Source organism: Emydura macquarii, unplaced genomic scaffold (genome assembly GCF_026122565.2).
Source record: "Emydura macquarii macquarii isolate MOO-44397 ecotype Brisbane River unplaced genomic scaffold, CSIRO-AGI_Emac_v2 contig_1230, whole genome shotgun sequence".
Lineage (NCBI taxonomy): Eukaryota > Metazoa > Chordata > Testudines > Chelidae > Emydura > Emydura macquarii.
Genome location: NW_027131367.1, coordinates 143,828 through 170,292, shown reverse-complemented (window position 1 = coordinate 170,292; position 26,465 = coordinate 143,828). Strand labels below are relative to the sequence as shown.

The 26,465-nt window shown below is 42.2% G+C and overlaps 1 protein-coding gene across 6 annotated transcripts in view; it reads right to left on the bottom strand.

Moving 5' to 3' along the window:
- The window catches only part of CCDC57 (coiled-coil domain containing 57), a 109,754-nt gene that overhangs the window by 32,818 nt on the left and 50,471 nt on the right, over positions 1-26,465 (bottom strand). For 5 of the 6 annotated variants that reach the window (XM_067547786.1, XM_067547788.1, XM_067547790.1 and 2 more), the window contains 4 exons: positions 23,342-23,570; positions 15,038-15,202; positions 10,102-10,202; positions 543-578 (listed from right to left, as the gene is read on the bottom strand). In XM_067547786.1, coding sequence (XP_067403887.1) covers positions 543-578; positions 10,102-10,202; positions 15,038-15,202; positions 23,342-23,570 — 531 coding nt within the window. The remainder of the gene's footprint in view (positions 1-542; positions 579-10,101; positions 10,203-15,037; positions 15,203-23,341; positions 23,571-26,465) is intronic. The other variant, XM_067547789.1, reaches the window with a different exon arrangement.

The following is a 26,465-nucleotide window of genomic DNA, read 5'->3' as shown; positions in this document are numbered from 1 at the left end:
GGATTCACAGTAGACAGTAAATTAAACACAAGCTCTTTGTACAACACCAATACAAAAAAAGTTATATTCTTGGATATAATATATCACATACCAAAAATTATGTTAAAAATTAATGTTGCAAAGTTAAATGCTCAAAAAGTGCTTAGAAAATTCCAAAATTAATGTTATCTGTGCAACCTTAATTTTCCCCACCTGTGCATAGGCATTATGACACAGTCTTTAATTACAAGTTCACATACTTTTCTTCCTGAAGATGACATGAAAATTGGGGTAAAGTAAATAATAAAGAAGACAGGGCACTGATACAGACCTAGATCAGTTGGTAATCTGGCCACAAGCAAAAGAAAAAAGAATGTAGTTCATACTTACAAAATGGGTAACCCTATCCTGGGAAGTAGTGGCTCTGAAAAAGATTTGGGGGATGTGACAGATAATCAGCATAACATGAGCTCCCAATGCGACACTGTGGCCAAAAGGACTAATGCGATCCTGGGATGCATAAAACAGGGAAATCTCGAGTAGGAGTATAGAAATTGTTTTACCTCTGTATTTGGCATGGTGCAACCACTGCTGGAATACTGTGTCCAGTTCGTGTATTCATAGTTCAAGAAAGATGTTCATAAATTGGAGAGGGTTCAGCAAAGAGTGACGAGAATGATTAAAAGATTAGAATATGTGATAGACTCAAGGAGCTCAATCTATTTAGTTTATCACAGAGAAGGTGAAGGGGTAATTTAATCAGTCTATAAATACCTATACATGGGGATTAAATATTTGATAATGAGCTCTTCAATCTAGCAGACAAAGGTATAACAAGATCAAAAACTGGAAATTGAAGTTAGACCAATTCAGATTGGACATAAGGCACACATTTTTTAACAGGGAGAGTAATTAACCACTGGAACAATTCACCAGAGGTTGTGGTGGATTCTCCATCACTGGGAATTTTTAAATCAAGATTGGATTCTTTTTTAAAGTTATGCTCTAATTCAAAAGGCATTATATTTTGTGGAAGTTTTATGGCTTGTGTTATGCAAGAGGTCAGACTACATCATACATGCCGACTTTTGCTTTTGTTGATTGCTGCTGGTGGGCTGGGGCCACCTGGGGGAAAGAGGTGGAGTGGGGATAGATGGGGTGGGGTGAGGGCAGGGGGGAGGACCCATGCCCAGTCATATGTCTCCCCTGCACAGCGACAACCCCACCACACCCTGCACCCAGTCTGTGGTCGCCATGCTCTCCCTTCCCCAAGTTACCTGGGGGAGAGGGGGCTCTGTCCTTCTCTTGTTGCACCACCCCGGCATGTTCAGCTGCTCTTTCTGGCAGGCAGGGAGCATGAGGGAGCCACTTCTAATGCAGGCTGAAGCCGGCCCCTCCCAACCACTGCTCTGCAGCTGCCTGTGAGAGAGCCTGGCTGGTGAGGTGGCTTCCGTTCCCTGCCTGGGTTTGGCTGCCAGGAACAGCAGCCAAGCAAGCCAGAAACGTGCCGGGGGTGGAGGAAGGGGAAGGCTCTAGATCACTCAGTCCGTCCCCAGCAGCTGAGCCCAGGCAGGGAGCAGAAGCCACCTCCCCAGCCAGGCTCTCTCACAGGCAGTTGCCATGCTGCCCTGAGCAGTGTCCCAGTGGCCAGAAGTGGCTGGTCCAGCCCTGTCTGCTCCTGGGAGCCACAAAATAGCTGATTGGTGGGGCCATGGAAAAGCTGATTGGCAGCTCCTGGGAGCCGCAGTCAGCCCGGTGGGTGCTGAGCACCCCCAATTTTTTTTCTGCCCTGGAACACCCACAGCATCAATGCCTATGGATTGATCACAAAGGTCCCTTCTGGCCTTGGAATCTATGGATCTTTAAAAAACTGGACCTGTCTCATTCAGTGCACTAGATGGATCGGGCTAACTAAATGGATAGCTATTATTCCTTATTTCTTTTATTCTCACCATTGGGAGAATGGGAGGCCTCAAGCATTAGTTACAGCACACCATTTGAACCCTGCACTGAATACAGAATTATTAATTTCCTCATAGACTTTTTAATGAGGCTTATCACTGTAGTACTTAAATACTTCACAAACATTAATTTTTACAACACCCCTTTATGGTAAGGTGGTTCTATTACCTTCACCTGAGTCACAGAGATTAAAACCAAAATTGTCAAGTGTCCACTAATTTTTGGTGCCAAAGTTGAGAGGCCTAGAACCAGATTTTTCAGAGTACTTAGCTTTTTTACAATGCTTTTAATTTATAGATGTGAATATTCAGCATTTGGGCAAATCAGGATCCAGGTATTTCAAGATGTGCACTCAAGGAATAAACAGCTGCCACCTGTGAAAAGTTTGGCTGAAATGATTTGCCTCGCATCACATATAAACTTTGTGGTAGAGCCTGGAGGAGAATCCATTTCTCCATAGTGGCATTCAACTGCCTTAACTATGAGACAATACTTTTACTTCCTGCATTCCCTGGCCTCATTTCTTGCATAGGCTTTCAACTTTTGCAACAAATAAGGCACGCAGCTACAGACAACAGGCTTCATTCATTATTCAACCCTGATTCATTCCAGGGGCAGTGGAACCGGGGTGGCTGGGGGGAGGCAGTGGAGGCTAGTGCCCCTTCACAATGGAAATACTGTGGAGGCTGATCTATGTTTCCATACCCACATGTTGTACTACTGTGCAATCTTCCCTGTAAACTGCATACATGCATGGGGGAGTGAAGGCAAGAGCGAGAACTGGAGGGGCTTGAATATCTGCCATGGCACCCAAGATCAGGCCTGAGGAGCAGGTAGGAACTGGGGTGATCAGGCCGGGGCTGGGAGCAGCTACCCTCTGTGGCTAGCAATGGAGACATGAACCGCAGGGACTCCCCTTCCCAGCCTGGAACTGGTTACCCCCACCTCTTTCAAGTGTAAGTCAATCTCCTCGCTCCCCATGCAGAAAACACACCCTGCTTCCGCTCCCATCCCTCTGCCTTCCCATTCACAGTTAGCTTCTGCCACATCTGATTCATTCTGTAACCTACACTCCATCCTGTGCACTGGAGAAGACAGGAGTCATGAGGGAAAATAGTATGTGATCATATAATTAAAGACTGTTTCATAAAACATATACACATGGGAGGCAAATTAAGGTTGTTTGTAATTTGCTAAGTTTAAAAAAAAAAAAACTGACAAAAAAATAGATATTAAACATATGGACCATATTGAGCCCTTCATGGGACATCAGCAGGACTGGAGTTAACATAGTAATTTACAGCTGTAATAAACGATTATCCTCTGTGTGGACCAGCCATTAGCAGGGGAGGAGATACACAATTTGCCAGATAACTGCAAGGTACAGTGGAAGGTACAGACCATTTTGCCTCTGCTCAGTCCCTATCCAGCATGTTGCCTTCTGTCCACTTTCCCCTTTGATCCTATCCCTATCCCACTCTGCCACTTCTGTTCCTTCAACCTGCACCCTCCATGTCCTTCTAGTCCTCTTCTCCGTACCTCTATATATGAGCAAGTCAGGCTACTTCCTTCTCCTCCATGCTGCTCAGGCACCAGCACAAGAAGCACGGAGAGTGTAAAAAAGAGAGAGTCTTTCTGTTCTCAGTTCTGGTGCTGGGTGCCGCTGTAATTCTAAACAGCCTGGACAAGTAACTGCAGGAAATTTCCTGTTCAGCCCCTGCCTATCCTGAAGGCCTCAGCTTTCAAGGAAGAGGGGAAGAATGTTCTAGCACCAGTTATATCCCACTTAAAAGACCAAGAAAAAGTTACCCAACAATTTCCTCTTTCTATAGATTGTCTGAATCCCTCTTTCTCTCTCTCTGCCCCACTCGTAGGTTGAGGAAAGACAGTTGAGAATGAGCAAGTGATCAGGTTGGCAGTAACAAGTGAGTGAATCCATCACTCTCCCCATTTTACTGGGGAAGGTAGACACAATGGATTAAAAGTGAATGTCAAAAGATGGCATTTTGACAACTGGGCAAAATAATGATAAGAGGAAGCAGAAGTAAGCATGTGATGAAGGAGCTGCAGTAGCAAGTATTAGGCATGTGTAATGGAAATGATGGCTGGTAATGATGGGAGTAAATGGGAAAGGCTGGGGCAATAGAAAATGTGTGACTGACGGGGTGGGATGCACTAGTATGAAAAGAGGGAGAAACAGGGAAGAATGAAGGCAAAAGAGAAAAGGTTAAGAATGGAGAAGAGGAGAGTGGGGGGTAAGAAGTAAAAACAAAAACAAAAAACAAAAAAAAGAAAAGGAAATGAAACACAGGTCCAAGGAAAAGGGAAAGAAAGAGAAATAACACTCAGTATTTATGTAGCATTTGATATTAGCAAAGCGCTTTGCAAATATTAATTAATGCTTGCAACTGCCCTGGGTCAGCATCCCCATCCCCATTTTACTGATAAAGAAATGGAACATACAGAAAGGGAATGATTTGCCCAAACTTTGCACATAGCTTGTGAGTGGGAAAGTTAGGAATAGAACTCAGAAATTCCTTGCTCCTATGCTCATGCCCATTCCATTACTTTGAGATCCCAAAGAAGATGACTGAAGGGTGGGACGAGAGACGACAAGAAAATGAAACAAATAAAGGAAAAAATACCCAAAGATAGAAGGAAATAGAAAGAACCAAAGAAAGGGGAGACAGTGGTATGCAGATGGACAGCATATACCCATTATATATGGAACTCCATCCTATCCTGGAACAGCGGACTTACATTCTCTCCTCAGAAAACATTTTAGCCATAAAGTCTATTACTGTTAGTGTGCTACACAAGAATTGCTGTTATTTAATTATATTAAATGCAAATCTAAACCAAAAATTACTGCCATAGCTCTGTGTGTGGACAGTGGAATTCACATCTGCTCATCCTGTGCTGTGTGTGTCCAAATAATTGCTATTGTTTGTATATATGGTGTGGCAAAGCTCTTCCTCTGCCTTGGTGGGTCCAGTGCTTCCTTCTAGCCGTAGGTCTGGGAACTCCTTCGCTCTTTAGTGTTCTTCCATCCTCTTGTGGTGGAGGAGGGTAATACAGCCTAAGATGGCCACTCCCTGCTGGCTCCCAGTCCTGTCTCTGGTTCTCACAGGCCCTTGTTTCTTCGCTGGGGCTCTTGCACCCCCCCCAGTGAATGGCCAGTAAGGGTGTGGGGGCAGGGGGATGGTCCTACCCTTGACTCTGGACTCCAACCCAGGGACCCTACAAATAGCAGCCTCATGCTGTGGCTTCAGGAAATCTGCTAGCTTCCCTGGGTTACTTCCCCGTACTCCTTGACTTAATGTCTGAACCCTGCTCAGACAGGGGCCTTTCCTGGACTCCTTGCCAGGGGAGGCTCTTGACCTCTGACAGCTCCACTGGGTGTGGTAGTGCCAAATCAAATGTCCAGTTCTATCTTCTCCTTCTGGCAAGGTCTTTTCCCTCAGGCATCCAGGCCTGGGAAAGGTCCTTTGCCCTCTTCGGGCAGGGTTTTTCCCCTCCCCGAGTCTTTGTACCTGTAGGATTCTGTTCTGCCAATGTTCTGCTCCTTCTCCTAAACCCTCCTGGTTTCTGACAGCATCTTGCCTGCTCACACACACTCTGGTAGCTTGCTTCACTCTCACAACTCCAGCCACACCCTCTCTCTGGAGGGGAGGCTTTTAACAAATCCTAGGCGGGGCCTTGATTGGCTCCAGGTGTGTTAATTACCCTGGAATAACTCCTGCTCAGGTACCAGGGGAAAAGGGACTTGTTGAGTCTGGGACTGATATATTGGCCTTCTAGCACTCTCCAGTCTGACCCTGTCACAATGGATTGTAAACTCCTTGAGAAAGGAGCCTCATTATCTACAATGTTAATGCTCAACAAATAATAAAAATTAAATAGATAGCTATAGTAAGCAAACATTCTTGGTATACCGTGGGGAACTCTGCAAGAATTTTGTGGGCTGCTCAAAAGACATTTCTTGGGCTTCTTCCACCTACCAGTCCAGCCCTGGATAGATTTACAATATGCGTGTGAAAGAGGAATGGAACACAATTTAGCATTTCTCTGTCTGTTTCATATGCAATCTCAATCCCAATGGAAATGACACTGAAGTAGGAGCAAAACCTTGCACTTATACTCATAGGGTATGATTACACTGCAGCCACGGGTGTGAATGGCAGCTTGTGTAAATATATTCATGCTATCTGTACTCTAGATAGCTCACTAAACAGATGTGAGAGCGCCACAGTGTGGGCTTCAGAGCCAGCGGCACAAGTGAATATAACCATTGCGGGGGAGGGTCAGGCAAACTTGTGCAGCTAGTGCTGAAACATGCATCATGGAGTCCTCACTTCTATTGTCTCTGATTTCAGTTCCCCTTCAAATTAATCCTACCAGACGATATTTCTGTCACATTACAGAGAAAAGCTTTGCTCTTTGTATTCTAAAGCAACTTAAGAGGTGAACCAATTTATAAATATAAAACTGAGGGAAACGGCTGTTATTTCAGAGACAACACTGTTTAATATCCCCTGGATACTGAGAGTTCTGAAGAAGAATGAACATCCAAATGTTTTTCTTGATCATACTGAATGAGCTCTGATTATCCTAAATTAAATTTGACAATCTCTTTTAACAGTGAATCCTATTAGATTGGAAGGAACATTTACTTCCACACAGTAATTCTGGTTCTTTGAGATGTTGTAGTCAGTGTGGATCCCATTGTCATCCCAAGAAGTCCAGTTCATGTTTTCACCCCAAATTATAAACTGTACATTTGTTTGCTTTATTAATCAAATATACCACTGCTATTGTGCTTTGTTCCTTCAATATGTCCTTCACCTCAAATTAAAAAGCTGTACCTCTGTCTAAACCCTCTTTCTATATGTCAATAATGTGTTTTATTCTATTGTAAGCCCTAAAGGATGTGAAATGCTTCTACACAAAGAATATATGGGCTATGTCCACTAGCTTAAAAGTCTATAAGGGATTTTTTTGTTTTCTTTCTAAATGATTGTTGCACAATTGAAGTGGCAAGAACTGTGCAGCACAAGAATGAAAAGAATATTACAAAGCACAGAAAGGGACCTCCTGGGTCATCTGGTATTGAAAGATATAATCACCTAACTAGCATATAGATTTGAAATATTAAGAGAAATCACTTAAAAATGGGAGAGGGAAGATTCCAATTAGTAATGTGGGCTAATACTGAAATGTGATTTTTTAAACTGATCAAACATAAAAACCCTCCAACCCCGAGAAACATGGAAGAAATTTGTTATACAGTATTGCCATCTACTGGATATCAACGGAAGCAGCAAAAAAACCCCTAAGAACTGAAATCAGAGTGCCCTGACAATCAGTACCCAACAGAAAATGAGATTGCCCTTGTGTGGACCCCAGAGCTGAATAAATTTACATAGAATCTGCCCAATCCAGCACTTGGACCATCTGTGTGGAAAGGACATTCCCCAGGTCCAGGGTTAGAAGAAACAGTAAGATTTCATTTCAAATACTGTATTTCTCTTTCCATTTTCGAATATAAATAACTGAAAGTTCTCTTGTTGAGTTCTCACTCTTTTTAGTGAGACCTCAAGTAACCATGTTTTGGATTTTAACCTATTAAAGCTATATGCATGCTCTCTTTTGTAAGCCCAAGCAAAGTGGCCTAAGAGATTTAAATAATAACTTTCAGCAAATGCTTTGACATTTTAAACTTGACTTTTCTATGCCAAACTATTCAAATAGTAGGGATCTCACTCTTAAAAGTGTCTTTAAAAAAGACATCCTACTACTTGGAAGAAGAAATGTGTTAGCGGCACTAAAGGATTGATGATTGATGAGCATAAGCAAATATAATAAGAAATCTTGGTAATTTGTATTGCTATATTGTATAACTGCAGAATCTCAACCCTACCCTATGACAATTGCTTGAAAGACTGCATTTGTGTGTTCAGTACATACCTAGAAAACTTGATCTACATAACCTTGATCTATACACTGAATGTGTTTTTGGATGAATAAATAAACTGAAAAATTTACCTGAGAAAAACTTTGAGTTAAAATTAATAAGCTAATGCTCCCTAGACTCAATAAAAAGGGGTTATCCTGATTAAATTCCATCACAATAGTGGCTATTTATCAAATTGGCAAGTGGCACTTATCAAATTGGCAAGTCTAGTCTATTAGATTTCAGCTTTAAAATCTAACTGGCAACTCAGCAAATCCATAAAATTGACACCCCCCTGCCATTCAGGTTTACAACTGGAAAACATGTTTATATATAAATATATCCACTCAACATATAAAAACTATGTTCTTGAGAGCAAAATTATCTACATTATCTGTATTTATAGCTATATTTGTTAAGCTAAAGTTATAGAAAGTAGATAAAGTAAATTCAAGCAGGAATTTGAAAGAGACCTCTCCATGTAAGAAATTAATAGATTTCAAGGTCAAAAAGGACCATCTAGTCTGCACTCCTGTATAACACAAGCCAAACAACTTCTCCAAAATAACTCCTAAAGCATATCTTTTAGAAAAACATACAATCTTGATTAAAAATTGCCAGTGATGGAGACTCCATCAGGACACCTTGTAAACTGTTCCAATAGTTAGTTACCCTCACTTTTAAGAAATTTACACTTTATTTTCACTCTGAATTTGTCTAGATTCAACTTCCAGCCATTGGATCATATTATAACCTCTCTCTGCTAGACTGAAGAGTACATCATAATACTTGTTCCCCCTGTAGGTACTTAAATATAAATGGTAATCATGTCACCCTTTAACATTAACTGTGTTAAGCTAAATGAGCTCCTTAAATCTAACCTATAAGAAATGTTTTCTGCTCCTTTAAGCATTCTTATGGATCTAGCGGACAGCAAATTAGACATGAGTTTATCAAAGGGATATAATTGTAAAAAAAGATTAATGTAGTTTGAAGTTGCATATAAAAAAGTGCTACACATTATGAAGCATCAAGATAATAGTTCTGCTTTCTTTTTAGCACTCTGGTGAGATCACACCTAGAATACTGCAATCAATTCTATTGACCTCATTACAGATAAGATATTGAAATATTTGCAGGAGTTCAAAAAAGAGCAATAAAAATGTTTGGGGGATGGAAGAATCCATTTATGAGGAAAGACTAAAAAAGCTAAATTTGCATAGTTTAGAAAAGCAATGACAAAGAAGGTTGGGCATGACAAAAGTCAAATATCTGAAAAGTGTAAACACAAGAAAGGACATGAACTAGGGACAGGACCAGACACCAGCTTGCCCCAGGATTGGAAGAACATAGAGTTGGCTTAAAGCCACCTTTGCTTCCTCTCCAGTCTTGCAATGAGTACTGATTAGCCAGATGAAGGATGTCATATGGTGTTACCTGCCCTCTAATGCCCCCTGTGGACCAAGTCATTTCCCCATACATCATCAATAAGTTAAACAAGGCTTTACATAGCGAACAATGCCCCTTCTGAGGGGTCTAGTTTATTAAGGAAAGGCCCAATGAAAATACAAGCAAACATTCACCCCAGCATACTAGCTGGGGGACAGAGTCGGTCTTAGTTTATCTGTTCCAACCAGGGTCTGCCACTCCCCTCCAGCATGGTTCTCTTGGCTCGGTCCCTTCCCTGGAGTCAGGCCTCTTGCCAGTTATGCGGGGAGAATCTTTTGCTGGCACCAGAGGTCTGCGGAGATCTGTCAGCTGCAGCTCAGCATCATGTAGTTCCTACCAGGCTGCGCTTCCTGCCACCATTCAGGAGTTCCTTGTCCCCTGCAGCATACTTTCCAAGCTACTGGCTCTGGTGAGCTCTCCTATTCAGTTCTTGTGGGAGTACCTCTTCTCAGGAGCTTCCTGTCTCGAGGAACCACCTCAACTGAGCTATGGTAAACCTTTAGCAGGCTCATTAGCTAATTATCTGACAACCAGTCACCTAGGGATTTAATTACTTCCAAGTGGGTCTGAATTGGCTTATTCTCCCTTACAGGAATTTGTCATAGATAGGCTGGACCCTGACACCTCTGTAATGGCCAGCCTGTGTGACAGAAGATCTTGCTCCATATACTGAATTTTGCCCCTAAAGAAAATTTGTATAACAAAAATATATAAAATAGCAAAGACAACAGCTTTGGATAGCTCAAGCGTCTTCATACCTTTTGTATGTGCTGTGTTACCATGGTGTCCCAGTAAGGTGTTCTGGCTTCCAGCTTCTTCAAAAGAGCTCCTGAGAAAACATCATCTGTACAAAAGGCACCTGAAAGAAAAAGGGTAAATGAAGCAACACACACCAAAACATATTAGCACCTATAAGAGCTACAGCACTGATCAAGAATCTTTTATTTATAGTGATTTAAAAAGCAACAATCTCATCAGAATAGAGGAAGGATGGGCTCCACCTAAACCAAAATGGAACCGGATTGCTGACACGTAAAATTAAAAAGGTTGTAGAGAAGATTTTAAACTAAAGGCTGGGGGAAAGCCAACAGATGCGGAGGAACACATTGTTTGGACAGAGACATCCCTTAGGAGACGATCTTATTAATGGAGATTCTAGTAAGGAGGAGAGGATGGAAGATGATAAAATACATAATAGCAGACAGCTAAAAAGTGACAATTTATTTAAGTGTTTATTTATTTGTTAATTTATTTAAGCACTGTTTTACAGAAAAAAGCTGACTTGGGTCAATAACACTCTCTGGCATAGACCAGCCGTTAAATGAATTCTTTGCAGCTGAGGATGTAAAGGAGATTCCCTAATCTGAGCCATTCTATTTAGGTGACAAATCTGAGGAATTGTCCCAGATTGAGGTGGCATTACAGGAGGTTTTGGAAAAAATTGATAAATTAAACAGTAATAAGTCACCAGGACCACATGATATCCACCAAGGAGTTCTGAAGAAACTCAAATGTGAAATTGCAGAACTACTAACTGTGGTATGTAACCTATCATTTAAATCAGCTTCTGTACCAGATGACTGGAGGATAGCTAATGTGACACCAATTGTTGAGGGTGTCAACAAGCATGTGGACAAGGGTGATCCAGTGGATATTGTGTACTTAGATTTTCAGAAAGCCTTTGACAAAGACTCTCTCCAAAGGCTCTTGAGCAAAGTAAGCGGTCATGGAATAAGACGGAAGGTCCTCTCATGGGTCAGTAACTGGCTAAAAGATAGGAAACAAAGGGTAGGAATAAATGATCAGTTTTCAGAATGGAGAGAGGTAAATAGTGGTGTCTTCTCCAATGGGTCTGTACTGGGACCATTACTGTTCAACATATTCATAAATGATCTGGAAAAGGGGGTAAACAGTGAGGTGGCAAAAATTGCAGATGATACAAAACTACTCAAGATAGTGAAGTCCGAAGCAGCCTGCAAAGAGTTACAAAGGGATCTCACAAAACTGGGTGACTAGGCAACAAAGCGGCAGATGAAATTCAATGTTGATAAATGCAAAGTAATGCATGCTGGAAAACATCATCCCAAGAAAGCGATCTTGGAGTGATTGTGGATAGTTCTCTGAAAAATCCATTCTATGTGCAGCAGCAGTCAAAAAAGCTAACAGAATGTTGGGAATCATTAGGAAAGGGACAGATAGATAATAAGACAGAAAATATCATATTGCTTCTTTATAAATCAATGGTATGCCCATATCTTGAATACTGCATGCAGACCTGGTCACCCCATCTCAAAAAAGATATATTGGAATTGGAAAAGGTACAGAAAAGGGCAACTAAAATGATTAAGGGCATGGAACAGCTTCCATATGAGGAGAGATTAATAAGACTGGACTTTTCAGCTTGGAAAAGAGATGACTAAGGGAGGATATGATAAAAGTCTATAAAACCATGACTGGTGTGGAGAAAGTAAATAAGGAAGTATTATTTACTCCTTCTCATAAGACAAGAACTAAGGGTCACCAAATGAAATTAATAGGCAGCAGCTTTAAAACAAACAAAGAGAAGTATTTCTTCACACAATGCACAGTCAGCCTGTGGAACTCTTTGCCAGAGGATGTTGTGAAGGCCAAGAGTATAACAAAGTTAAAAAAAGAATTATATAAATTCATGGAGGATAGGTGCATCAATGGCTATTAGCCAGGATGGGTAGGGATACAAAACCATGTTCTGAAATGTCTCTAGCCTCTGTTTGCCAGAAGCTGGGAATGGGCAACAGGGATGGATCACTTGATTATTACCTGTTCTGTTAATTCCCTCTGAAGCACCTCGTATTGGCCACTGTCTGAAGACAGGATACTGGGCTAGATGGATCATTGGTCTGAGCCAGTGTGGCCTTTCGTGTGTTCTTAATAATTTGGTCATATTACAATGCATGGTAAAGAATATTTTACAGTAGACAATTTTGAAGATGCATAAACAGTAGGGTGACCTGTCAGTTTATGCTTATTATTTAGCATCGATAGAAGTACTTCTAGATAATACAACAGGGCTCACGCTTCATAATTCATGAGGATCCATCTAGCAATAATTTTGTTTAAAGGGTGCTATTTTGGACAACTGGTATTCACATTCCAAAAGTAGTTCCAAAAGTAAATAGGGTGCTTAGGAGATGGTAGCCTTAGAGTCAGCATGTTTATTTTCAATAACCCTTGAAACAGTGGGGAAGTTCCAGAAGACTGGAAAAAACTAATATTGTGCCAATATTTTGAAAGGGTGGACAGGACAACTCATGAAATTATAGGACTGTCAGCATGACATTGATCCCGGGCAAAATAACAGAATGATTGATATGGGACTCAATTAATAAAGAAGTAAAAGGGTGTAACTTAATTAATTCCAATAAACATGGGTTTATGGGAAATAGATCCTGTCATGTTAATACGATATCTTTTTATGGTGAGATTAAAAATTTGACTGATCAAGATAATAATATAAATATAATATTCGTAGACTTCTGTAAAGGCATTAGACTGCATAATATTTTGATTAAGAAATTAGAACAATACAAAAAAACAACACGGTACAAATTAAATGGAGTAAAATCTGGCTAGCTGACAGATCTCTAAATGTAACTGTAAATGGACAATTATCATTGAATGGGTGTGTTTCTTCTAGTGGGGTCCCTCAGGGATTGGTTCTTGACCCTATGCTATTAAATATTTTCATCAATGATCTGAAAGAAAACATAAAATCATTACTGATAAAGTTTGCAGACAACACAAAGATTGAAGGAGTGGTAAATAATTAAGAGGACAGGTCACTGACAGACAAAGATCTAGATTGCTCGGTAAGGTTGGCAGAGGCATACAATATGTTTTTTTTATATGCCCAAATGTAAATGTATACATCTAGGAATAAAGAGTGTAGACCATCCTATAAATACGGCCAACTCTATCCTGGGAAGCAGTGACTCTGAAAAAGATTTGGTGGCTAATCAGCTGGCTCCATGTTATCCAGGCCTGCCGATTTAAAAATGTCTACTTTAGTAGAGGCTGTTTATATCCTCCTGAGATACTACGGGAATGGAAAGAGCATCATCATTATATGTAGTGACCTTTGTTTTCAGTTTTTACTGAAAATTACTGCAGATTTTGAAAAATCCAGTATTTGGATTTTTCCATTTTATACCTGCTTAAACTCCCCAGACCCGGCTTCCTATTTGCAGACTCCCTAGCAGAAAGCACAGTGCACCTACACAGGAGAGGGTAACTGCCAGTTGGTGACTGCTGCATTTGTGCAAGACAGGCAGGAAGCCAGCTGAGACCATTGACTGCTGCAGTGATAGGCTACAAGGAATGGAAGACTGCACCAGGTGAGTACTGGCCCCCTGCTGACCTCAGCCTTTCAGCACGGCCCAGGGCATAGACTCCTCTCTGCTCTGCCCCATCTCCATCCCCTTCTCCACTGCCAGACCCCCATCCACTCCTGGGAGTGCCAGGCAGCCCATATCCCTCCACCAGTCCACTTCCCCTACCCAGCACCCCCATCCACCAGGCACCTTTTCTCTCCCATTAATGCTGGGCACCCCCTCCCCTGCCACCATATCAGGTACCCCTTCTCCCTGCAAGACACCCCCTGCCACCCCCACACACTTCCCATCTGTGATAGCCCCTGTGGGCAGCTGGGCATGGGGACATGTCATTGTCTGGAGAGGAGCCCTAGGACACCAAAACCCACCCACTCCACCCACCAGACAGAGCTCCTCCCTGCGCCTGGGCCAGGAACAGATTGTTCTAATTTTCCTGTGGCTTGAAGGAGCAGAGCTGGGGAGCACACAATGTTGGTAAGAGGGTAATGGCAGCCTCCCTGCTGCTGGCAAGTCTGTGTCTGTGACTGGGATCTGCTCTCTCCTCACTCCCTATCCCCGTGTCTCATTTCTGTGACAGAAATGATGATATTGGGATCCATGAGTATTGGGGACCTCCCCTCTTCTCACCAGGCACTCCTTACCCACCACCTGCTCCTCCATGTGGTAGCCCCTTTGAGTAACTGGGCCCAGCGATGTGTCCAAGACTTCAGGAGAACAAGCTCTGGAAAAGACACTTTGAAAAAAACTGCTGTCGGCCTACACTCCTCAGGACTTTTGGAATTCACTCTTGATATAAGAGGCCTCGGTGTAACTGTGAAAGTCACCAAAAGTAAACTACTTTTGTTTTAAAAATAAGTTTTATTTTACCAATGGGAATTAGAGATAATGGTTTCATAAAAAATAAACTCTGACTTTTCTCTATTAGTTGCTTTTTTCTGTCCTCCTGTTCCCCAAAATTAACTCAAATGTTTACCTAGACAACTGTGAAGTTAACTTTTTACACTCTTTTTCATTTATTTTTTAATTTTTTAAATAAACCCTGAAAAATTCCCAGGAAATTAAAAAATAAAAATAAAAACCAGAACTGCAGGGCCTTAATTATATAACAACAGCTAATCAGCACAGGGCAGAGAAAAAGTCTGAGAACTTTCGCAGTTTTAACTGGAATGTCCAGAGTATGTTTTGGCTGCTTCTACTGCTGTCAATGGGAATCTCAGGCTGGCTCTCCTTTGCAGTTCTTCCCCCAGACACGTGACAAGTGGAAGGAGAGGGCGGCACCAGTGGGTTCTTAGTAAAGATTAATGCTGAAACATGTTTCTCTTACCACTAGTTTCATTAAAATTGTGGCTGTGGAGCTGAGTACTGGATGGGTCATGGGAAGTAGCAGATGATTTTCTGGGAAACCTATATGCCTTTTCTAGTTGGTCTTCCATTATCCAGTATTTGTGCTTTAACTTTCTTATTTCCTCTTCCAGGGATCGAACATAATCTACAAACATAAAAGAAAATTATTTTGGAAAATGTATTTTAACTAAAACAAACAAGTAAATCATAGTGAGTGTAGCAGTCTCGCAGACCACTCGCTATAGAGTTTCCTTTTATTCAGTCATAGAATCATAAGGTACCACAAGGGTCATCTAGTCTAACCCCCTGCTAAGATGCAGGATTTGTTGTATCTAAACCATCCAAGACAGATGGCTATCTAGACTCCTTTTATAAACCTCCAGTGAAGGAGCTTCCACAATCTCCTGAGGCAGTCTGTTCCATTATCCTTTCTTCTTACAGTTAGGAAGTTTTTCCTGAGATTTAATCTAGATCTGTTATGCTGTAATTTGAACCCATTGCTTCTTGTTCTGCCCTCTGTGGCAACAGAGAACAACTTTTCTCCATCTTCTTTATAGCAGCCTTTCAAGTATTTGAAGACCACTATCATATCCCTCCTAAATATTCTCTTTTCCAAAATAAACATACCCAGTTCCTTTAGCCTTTGCTAATAGGCTTGCATTCCATCCCTTTGATCATTTGTGTTGCTCGCCTCTGGATTCTTTCTAGTTTCTCTATATAAATGACCAAAACTGGACACAGTACTCCAGCCGAGGCCTAACCAGCACTGAGTAGAGTGGTACTATCACCTCCCATGACTTACATGCTATGCCTCTGTTAATGGAAACTAAAATTGCATTCGGATTTTTTTTTGTCAGCATCACATTGCCGACTCATATTGAGGTTGTGATCCACTACAACTCTCAGATCCTTCTCAGCAGTGGTGCTGCCAAGCCAGTTTTCCTCCATTCTGTATTTGTGCATTTGGTTTTTCTTCCCTACATGTAGTACCTTACATTTGTCTTTGTTGAATTTCATTTTGTTGTCTATAGCCCAGTTCTCCAATTTATCAAGATCCCTTTGAATTTGAGCTTTATCCTCCAAAGTGTTGGCAAGCACTCCTCGCTTGGTGTCATCTACAAGCTGGATCAGTAGATCCAAGTCAATACTAAAGATGTTAAACAACACTAGACCAAGAACAGATCCCTGTGGAACCCCACTTGAGAACTCCTTCCAATCCGACATCATTCCATTAATAGTTACTCTTTGTTTTGCAGTTGTCTAACCAATTATGTATCCACTTAATAGTAATTCTGCCAAGTCTGCATTTCTCCATGTTATGTATCAGAATGTCATGTGGGACTGTGTCAAAAGCCTTGCTGAAGTTCAGCTATATTATGTCCACTGCATTCCCCCATCCACCAAACCAATTACCCTGTCTAAGAAGGAAATCAAGCTGGTTTGGCATGATTTGTTCTTGGTAAATCCATTCTGGCTCCTTGTGATCATAGAATAATAGAATATTAGAGTTGGAAGGGACCTCCAGAGGTCATCTAGTCCAACCCCCTGCTCAAGGCAGGACTAACCTCAGCTAAATCAACCCAGCCAGGACTTTGGCAAGCCGCAGCTCAAAAACCTCTAAAGATGGCACGTCCACCACCTCCCTATGTAACCCATTCCAATGCTTCACCACCCTCCTAGTGAAAAACGTTTTCCTAGTATCCAACCTAGACTTCCCCCACTGCAACTTGAGACCATTGTTCCCTGTTCTGTCTTCTACCACCATTGAGAACAGCCTAGCTCCATTCTCCCTGGAACCCCCTTTCAGGTAGTTAAAGGCTGCTATCAAACCCCCCCTCATTCTTCTCTTCTGAAGGCTAAACAAGCCTAGTTCCCTTAGCCTCTCCTCATAAGTCATGTGCTCCAGCCCCTTAATCATTTTTGTTGCCCTCCGCTGGACTCTCTCCAACTTCTCCACATCCTTTTTGTAGTGGGGGGACCGAAACTGGACACAATACTCCAAATGCAGCCTCACCACTGCCGAATAGAGAGGAATAATCACTTCCCGTGATCTGCTGGCAACGCTCCTACTAATGCAGTCCATTATGCTATTAGCGTTCTTGGCAACCAGGGCACACTGCTGACTCTAATCCAACTTCTTATCCACTCTGCACTTGTCCTTGTTGAACCTCAGATTTCTTCTGGCCCAATCTTCCAATTTATCTAGGTCACTCTGTATCCTATCCCTACCTTCCAGGGTATCTACCACTCCCCCTAGTTTAATGTCATCTGCAAACTTGCTGAGAGTGCAATCTACCCTATCCTCCAGATCATTAATGAAGATGTTGAACAAAACCAGCCCCAGGACCGACCCCTGGGGCACTCCGCTTGTTACTGGCTGCCAGCTAGACATCAAGCCATTGATCACTATCCATCGAGCCTGATGATCTAGCCAGCTCTCTATCCATTTATAGTCCAATCATCCAACCCATACTTCTTTAACTTGCTGATATGAATACTGTGGGAGACTGTATCAAAAGCTTTGCTAAAGTCAAGGTATATCACATGCACCGCTTTCCCCACATCCACAGAGCCAGACACCTCTTCATAGAAGACAATCAGGTTGGTCAGGCATGACTTTCCCTTGGTGAATCCATGTTGACTGTTCCTGATCACATTCCTCTCTTCCAAGTGCCTTAAAATGGATTCCTTGAGGACCTGTTCCATTATTTTTCCAGGGATTGAGGTGAGGCTGACCAGTCTGTAGCTCCCTGGATCTTCTTTCCTCCCTTTCTTGACGATAGGCACTATGTTTGCCTTTCTCCAATCATCAGAGACCTCCCGCAATTGCCACGAGCATTCAAATTGCTCTGAAATCACATCAGCCAACTCCCTCAGCAGCCTTGGATGCATTGCATCTGGCCCCATGGACTTAGGTATGTCTAATCTTTCTAAATAATCCTGAACCTGTTCCTTCAGCACTGAGGGATGTTCACCTCCTCCCCATTCTGTGCCACTCAGTGCAGTAGTCTGGGAGCTGACCTTGTCTGTGAAGACAGAGGCAAAAAAGGCATTGAGTACCTCAGCTTTCTCCACATCCTCTGTCACTAGGTTGCCTTCCCCATTCTGTAAGGGGCCCACACTTTCCCTAATCTTCCTCTTGTTGGTAACATACCTGTGGGAACCGTTCTTGTTCCCCTTCACATCCCTTGCTAGCTGCAACTCCAATTGCGCTTTGGCCTTCCTGATTTCATTCCTGCATGTTCAAGCAGTATTTTCATAATCCTCCCTAGTCATCTGACCACTTCTTGTAAGCTTCTTTTCTGTGTTTAAGCTTACCATTGACTTCTTTGTTAATCCAAGCTGGGCGCCTACCATATTTGCTATTCTTTCTGTACATCGGGATGGTTTGCTCCTGTGCCCTCAATAAGGTTTCTTTAAAATACAGCCAGCTCTCTTGGATTCCTTTCCCCCTCATATTAGCCTCCCAGGGGATCCTGCCCATCGGCTCCCTGAGGGAGTCAGAGTATGCTTTTCTGAAGTCCATGGTCCATATCCTGCTGTTCTTTTTTCTTCCTTTTGTCAGAATCCTGAACTCTACCATCTCATGGTCACTGCTGCCTAGGTTGCCATCCCACTTCTACTTCCCCTACCAAATCTTCTCTGTTTGTGAGCAGCAAGTCAAGAGGAGCACGACCCCTAGTTGGTTGCGCCAGCACTTGCACCAGGAAGTTTTCCGCAACACTATCCAAAAACTTCCTGGATTGTTTGTGCTCTGCTGTATTGCGCTTCCAGCAGATGTCAAGGTGATTGAAGTCCTCCATGAGAACCAGGTCCTGTGAACTGGAAACTTTCCCTAGTTGACTGAAGAAAGCCTCATCTACCTTGTCCTCCTTGTCTGGGGGTCTATAACAGACACCCACCACGACATCACCCTTATTGTTCTTGCTTCTAAGCTTAACCCAGAGACTCTGAACTGGTCTATCTCCAGTTTCATACTAGAGCTCAGAGCAATCATATAGTTTACATATAGTGCAACTCCTCCACCCTTTTGCCCCTGCCCGTCCTTCCTGAACAGTTTATACCCATCCATGACAGCGCTCCAGTTGTGTGAATTACCCCACCAAGTCTCAGTTATTCCAACCATACCATAGTTCCTTGACTGTGCCAGGACTTCCAATTCCTCCTGCTTGTTTCCCAGGCTTCTTGCGTATGTGTATAGGCACTTGAGATAACTGGCCAATTGCCCTACGTTATCAGTGCAATTCCAGAGGCCTCCTCTGTTGCACCCTCTTCTGTCTGCTTCCTCCTGGTGTCCCACTTCCCCACTTACCTCTGGGCTTAGGTTTCCGACCCCCATCGAACCTAGTTTAAAGCCCTCTTCACTAAGTTAGCCAACCTGTCTGCAAAGATACTCTTCTCTCTCTCTTGGTTAGGTGAATCCAGTCTCTTCCTAGTAATCCTTCTTTCTGGAACAACATCCCATGGTCGAAGAATCCAAAGCCCTCTCTCCGACACCACCTGCGTAACCACGCATTTACTTCCGGAATGCGACGGTCCCTACCTGGGCCTTTTCCATGGAGGATGGATGAGAACACCACTTATACCTCAAACTCCTTTATCCTTCTTCCCAGAGCCACATAGTCTGCAGTGATCTGCTCAAGGTCGTTCTTGGCAGTGTCATTGGTGCCCACGTGGAGAAGTAGGAAGGGGTAGTGGTCTGAGGGCTTGATAAGTCTCAGCAGTCTCTCCGTCACATCCTGAATCCTAGCTCCAGGCAAGCAGCACACTTCTCTAGTTTCCCGGTCCAGACAGCAGATGGATCATCCTTTCACCCTTCCGATATTCACATGTTGAATGTTTTATACATTGCTTTAGTAGCTTCCCAGGTATCGAAGTCAGGCTGACTGGTCTATGGTTCCCTCCCATCTCCTTTTCCCCCTTTTTAAATATGGGCATTAGACTAGCTTTTCTCCAGTCTTCCAGGACCTTGCCTGTCATCCATGAGTTCATAAATATTATTGCCAGTGGCGCCAAGATTTTTTCAGCTAATTTCTTCAGTACCCTTGGGTGAAAAGCATCAAGCCTTGCTGATTTGAACCAGATGACAAGAGTACCATGTCCTCCAACTGCTGTCCTCCACTGAGAGCTTGCAGCCTCAAACTTTTTATGTACAGGAGGATGGCATCACCAAAAAGGCTCAATGAAGACAATACATCTTCAGCTACTAGCAGGGAAGAATTATATGAACATATCTGAACTAGCATAGAAGACTGAAGATAGAAATATCCTTTAGAATCAATGGATAAAAATATTTGCTTGAAGTGGTTATTCAAACTGTTTCACTAACAGAGTATAAAATTAACAGATAAAATAAAAGTTTGTCTAATCAACATCTCTGCACATAATAATTAGCCTGTCAGTTCACATTTGCTTGGAAACTACAAGTTTTAAAGTAACTTAACTACTCATAACTATTCACAATGCAACCTCAAAGTTAGATGAGACTAAACAGCCATTTTGGAGGAGAATGCAGCAGGTGCAAGGGGTGCAAACAGGTGCAGCAGGTGTAAGGGGATCCTAGGCAGCAGTGACCATGAGATGGTCGAGTTCAGAATCCTGACAAAAGGAAGAAAGGAGAACAGCAGGATACAGACCATGGACTTCAGAAAAGCAGACTTTGACTCCTTCAGGGAGCTGATGGGCAGGATCCCCTGGGAGGCTAATATGAGGGGGAAAGGTATCCAAGAGAGCTGGCTGTATTTTAAAGAAACCTTATTGAGGGCACAGGAACAAACCATCCCGATGTGCAGAAAGAATAGCAATGGCAAATATGGTAGGCGCCCAGCTTGGATTAACAAAGAAATCTCTGGTGAACTTAAACACAAAAAAGAAGCTTATAAGAAGTGGAAGCTTGGTTAGATGACTAGGGAGGATTATAAAAATACTGCTCAAACATGCGGGAATGAAATCAGGAAGGCCAAAGCACAATTAGAGTTGCAGCTAGCAAGGGATGTGAAGGGGAACAAGAACGGTTCCCACAGGTATGTTACCAACAAGAGGAAGATTAGGGAAAGTGTGGGCCCCTTACAGAATGGGGAAGGCAACCTAGTGACAGAGGATGTGGAGAAAGCTGAGGTACTCAATGCCTTTTTTGCCTCTGTCTTCACAGACAAGGTCAGCTCCCAGACTACTGCACTGAGTGGCACAGAATGGGAAGGAGGTGAACATCTCTCAGTGCTGAAGGAACAGGTTCAGGATTATTTAGAAAGATTAGACATACACAAGTCCATGGGGCCAGATGCAATGCATCCAAGGCTGCTGAGGGAGTTGGCTGATGTGATTTCAGAGCCATTGGCTATTACCTTTGAAAGCTCATGGCAATTGGGGGAGGTCCCTGATGACTGGAAAAAAGCAAATTTAGTGCCCATCTTCAAGAAAGGGAGGAAAGAGGATCCAGAGAACTACAGACTGGTCAGCCTCACCTCAATCCCTGGAAAGATCATGAAGCAGGTCCTCAAGGAATCCATTTTAAGGCACTTGGAAGAGAGGAAGGTTATCAGGAACAGTCAACATGGATTCACCAAGGGAAAGTCATGCCTGACCAACCTCATTGCCAACCTCATCTATGAAGAGGTGACAGGCTCTGTGGATGTGGGGAAAGCGGTGGACGTGATATACCTTGACTTTAGCAATGCTTTTGATACGGTTTCTCACACTATTCTTATCAGCAAGTTAAAGAAGTATGGGTTGGATGAATGGACTATAAAATGGATAGAGAACTGGCTAGAGCATAGGGATCAACGAGTAGTGATCAATGGCTCCATGTCTAGCTGGCAGCCAGTCACAAGCAATTATTTCCCTCTATTCGGCATTGGTGAGGCCGCATTTGGAATATTGTCTCCAGTTTTGGGCCCCCCACTACAAAAAGGATGTGGAGAAGTTGGAGTCAGTCCAGCGGAGGGCAACAAAAATGATTAGGGGGCTGGAACACGAGATTTATGAGGAGAGGCTGAGGGAACTAGGTTTGTTTAGTCTGCGGAAGAGAAGAATGAGGGGGGGATTTGATAGCAGCCTTTAACTACCTGAAAGGGGGTTCCAGGGAGGATGGAGCCAGGTTGTTCTCAGTGGTGGCAGATGACAGAACAAGGAGCAACGGTCTCAAGTTGCATTGGGGAGGTCTAGGTTGGACATTAGGAAAAAGCTTTTCACTAGGAGGGTGATGAAGCACTGGAATGGGTTACCTAGGGAGGTGGTGGAATCTCCATCTTTAGAGGTTTTTAAGATGAGGCTTAACAAAACAGTCGCTGGGATTATTTAGCTGAGGTTAGTCCTGCTTTGAGCAGGGGGTTGGACTAGATGATCTCTTGAGGTCCCTTCCGACCCTATGATTCTATGATCCACTTTGCTGGGTCGGTCTGGTTTTCTCAGATCCAGAAAACGGCCTAGGCTGGCATTGGAATAATTCAGGGAATTAGAAGTTGAATGTTTAGCTAAGTGAGGCATGTGCAGTGAGAAAATATGCAGTTCAGATTATTAGATTTTTGGCAAAAAGTGTTTTTAAAATCTATAACAATTATACCAGGCACATGCAAAAGGGCCATTAAAAGGCTCAAAACTGGTCAAATTTTCACCAAAACATTCAAACATTTATCTTTAGGGATGATCATTTCCCTATCAAATTACAGTTATCTTCCCTTCCCATTTCTGCCAAAGTTCAAAAAAGGTCACAAGAATATTTTATAAAGGGGAAATTGTAGTTTTCATTTTCCTTATACTCAAAAAAGGAACAAATTTGGCCCACACTTTATTTTAAAAAATGGTGCTAGAGACTATGCCTGCAAAATTATAGCTCAAATGGTTACATTTTCAACAAGTTATGAGCTGCGGGTTGCAAATGGAAGTAACTGGCAAATCTTAACTGAAGTGGTTGCTACCACTTCCCCCTGTAATGTACTGGTTCATTCACAACCCATGTATTCTTCTCTGGATTTCCTTCTGAGTGCTGAGTATTTAAAACACATCTCTCACAGATAGTGGGAAAAAGGGGGGGGGGGGAAAAAAAAAGAAAAAAAAGAAAAAGAAAAATGTAAACCATGTTTACTAAAATGTTTGAAAATATAGAAAGATAATATTTAGTGAAGGGATACATTTTAAAATAGTATTTTTCTTGTTTATAACTATCATTTCTGTTAAAGAAACTGAAAATGGTATTCTAGGGCAAGAGCTGTAACTTAAGAGGAAAGTGTGAAATGGCATACACAACTGTTACATAGTAGCACTTTCAATCCACTTCTCTGATTACCAGGAGTAAATAGAACTGTAGCAGCCTCAGCATCAGGGGCAGTTTGCTGTGTGTATTGTGTCTTTTCTTTCATGGGAAACGAGGATGGTGTCTGATCACTGAGAGTCTCCATTTCTTTCCTCATTTCTGCAATAGCAGCCCGCAGGCTGATATTCTGATCCTTTAATCTTTGGATCTCAGTGGAAGGAAAATCTTTTCCAAGAACTCCTTTATTATCACCTAGAAATATCTGAAAAGTAAAAGTAAAATAGTGACATTATGACATTATCAGTGATGGAGATAAACTAGGGTCTTGTCTCTTCTGAACACAGAAAATAATAATCCGCTTGAGGTTAAAAAGTATTAAGAGTACGTGGAAAAAGAACAGCTGAAAGAGGAAAACAATCAGGTAACTCAGTTACTTGAGAGAAAACAACAACAATTAGAAGTGTGATCAGATCTATTAAAATGTCTGAAATAAAAAGTAGATCAGTTTAACTGACAGGAATATACTCTTCGCCTCCCTATTCAATGCAACTTTTATTTAAATAGGGTCCTTCATCAAAAGCAGAGACAAGAGAGAATGTTTTCCAGAGATAGGTATATTGTCTCTCACTGGGAGAAAGGGAAAAATGACAAATGTAATTTGAGTAGACTAGGAAGAGAAAACCGAAATGTAATACTGATAATATCTCAGAATTATTGCAGTCAAGTTACAATGAGGGAAGAATAAAAGCAACTCAGACAGGTTATTAAGAGAAAGCACAAAGCCTACAAGGAGTGGAAAATAGGAGGGAACAACAAGGAAAGCTACCTCTTAGAGGTCAAAACATGTAGAGATAAAGTGAGAAAGGCCAAAAGCCAAGTAGAGTTGGACCTTGCAAAGGGAATTAAAACCAATAGTAAAGGGTTCTATGGACATCTAAATAGGAAGAAGTGGGACTGCTAAGCACTGAGGATGCAGTGGAAGTTAAGTATAATCTAGCATGGCCCAATATCTAAACAAATACTTCGCCTCAGTTTTTAATGAGGCTAATGAAAAGCTCAGGGACAGTGGCAGAGTGGCTAATGGGAATGAGGATATGGAGGTAGAAATTACTACATCTGAGTTAGAAGCCAAACTCAAACAGCTTAATGGGACTAAATTGTGGGGCCCAGATAATCTCCATCCAAGAATATTAAAGGAACTGGCACATGAAATTGCAAACCCATTAGCAAGCATTTTTAATAAATTTGTAAACTCAGGGGTTGCACCGTATGATTGGAGAATTGCTAACATAGTTTCTATTTTTAAGAAAGGGAAAAAAAGTGATCTGGGTAATTACAGGCCTGTTAGTTTGACCTCAGTAATATGCAAGGTCTTGGAAAAAAATCTGAAAGAGAAAGTAGTTAAGGACATCAAGGTTAATGGTAATTGGGACAAAATACAACATGGTTTTACAAAACGTAGATCGTGCCAGACCAAGCTGATCTCCTTTGAGAAGATAACAGATTTCTTAGACAAAGGGAATGCAGTGGATCTAATTTACCTAGATTTCAGTAAGGCATTTGATACAGTTCCACGTGGGAAATTATTAGTTAAATTGGAAAAGATGGGGATTAATATGAAAATTGAAAGGTGGATAAGGAACTGGTTAAAGGGGAGACTACAACGGGTCATATTGAAAGATCAACTGTCAGGCTGGAGGGAGGTGACTAGTGGAGTTCCTCAGGGATCAGTCTTGGGACCAATCTTATTTAACCTTTTTATTACTGACCTTGGCACAAAAAGTGAGTGTGAGCTAATAAAGTTTGTGGACGACACAAAGTTGTAAGGTATTGCTGATACAACGAAAGACCAGGATATCATACAAGAAGACCTGGATGACCTTGTAAATTGGAGTAATAGAAATAGGATGAAATTTAATAATGGAAAGTGCAAGGTCATGCATTTATGGACTAATAAATTGTTTTGCTATAAACTGGGGATGCATCAGTTGGAAGTGACAGAGGAGGAGAAGGACCTGGGAATATTGGATAAGTATGAGCCACCAATGTGATGTGCATATGCGTGCGCAGCACATTTCATTAGGGTGTGCACCCAGGGAATTTTCCTTAGGGTGTGCACCCAGGGAATCTTTATCAGAGGTGTCAAACTCAATTCCGCCAGTGGGCAACATTTGAATTACCCACCGGCGGAATTCTCGCCGCGTCACAGTCTCCGCCGAGAAATGACATGAGAGAAGGTATTTCAGTGGCAGATCCCATCTCGCAGCTCCGTCCGCCGAAGGATCGTGCACCCTCCACTGTTTCGGTGGCAGCTTTAAACACAGCAAGACGGCGCCGTGGGCCATGTCAAAAAAGAATTGCGGGCTGGATACAAAAAGTATGTATGATACCCCTGCATTAGAGTGTGCCTGGGCACACCCGACACACCCCATGCGCATGCCTATGGTGATGTGGTCGTGAAAAAAGCTAATGCGGTCCTAGGATGCATCAGGAGAGTATTTCCATGGAGATAGGGAGTTGTTAGTACTGTTATACAAGGTGCTGGTGAGACCTCATCTGGAATACTGTATGCAGTTCTGGTCTCCCATGTTTGAAGTTCTGTTGCCTGCGTTGTCCAGGGGGTCAGACTAGATGGTCATAATGGTCCTTTCTGACCTTAAAATCTATGAGTCTATAAAAGCAGCCAGTATGAATGTAGAGTCAGAGGAGTATCAGATATACATGCCTATGCAGTCTGCATTTTCTTATAAAGTTGCTGAAGTGATTTTATAAAGAAGATTACCACAGTAACTAGCTTTCCATCATCAGCCCAGTTTTGTCCCCTCACCTTAGTACTTCCTCAAAACAAATTCTTTCCACCTGACATTTCTTGTGCAGAGAAATTTCTGCCAGAGGAGAATTTTTTGAGAAAGTGTAAGGTTAATAAATCTAACAAAATGTCTGGTTTAATTATGCTATTATATGATATTTATATGAAATGTTCTGAGAATGTAAAATTTAAGTATTGAAGTTAAGGAGTCTTTGCATTTGCGGCTCATATGTGATGAATGAGAGCTGGTTTGCAGCAGAGGATTTGTGGTCCATATTAGAAATGTTATGACACCGTGGTATGACATTTTGGTAGATGGGTATAAATAAGCTGTTGGTGGACAGGCAA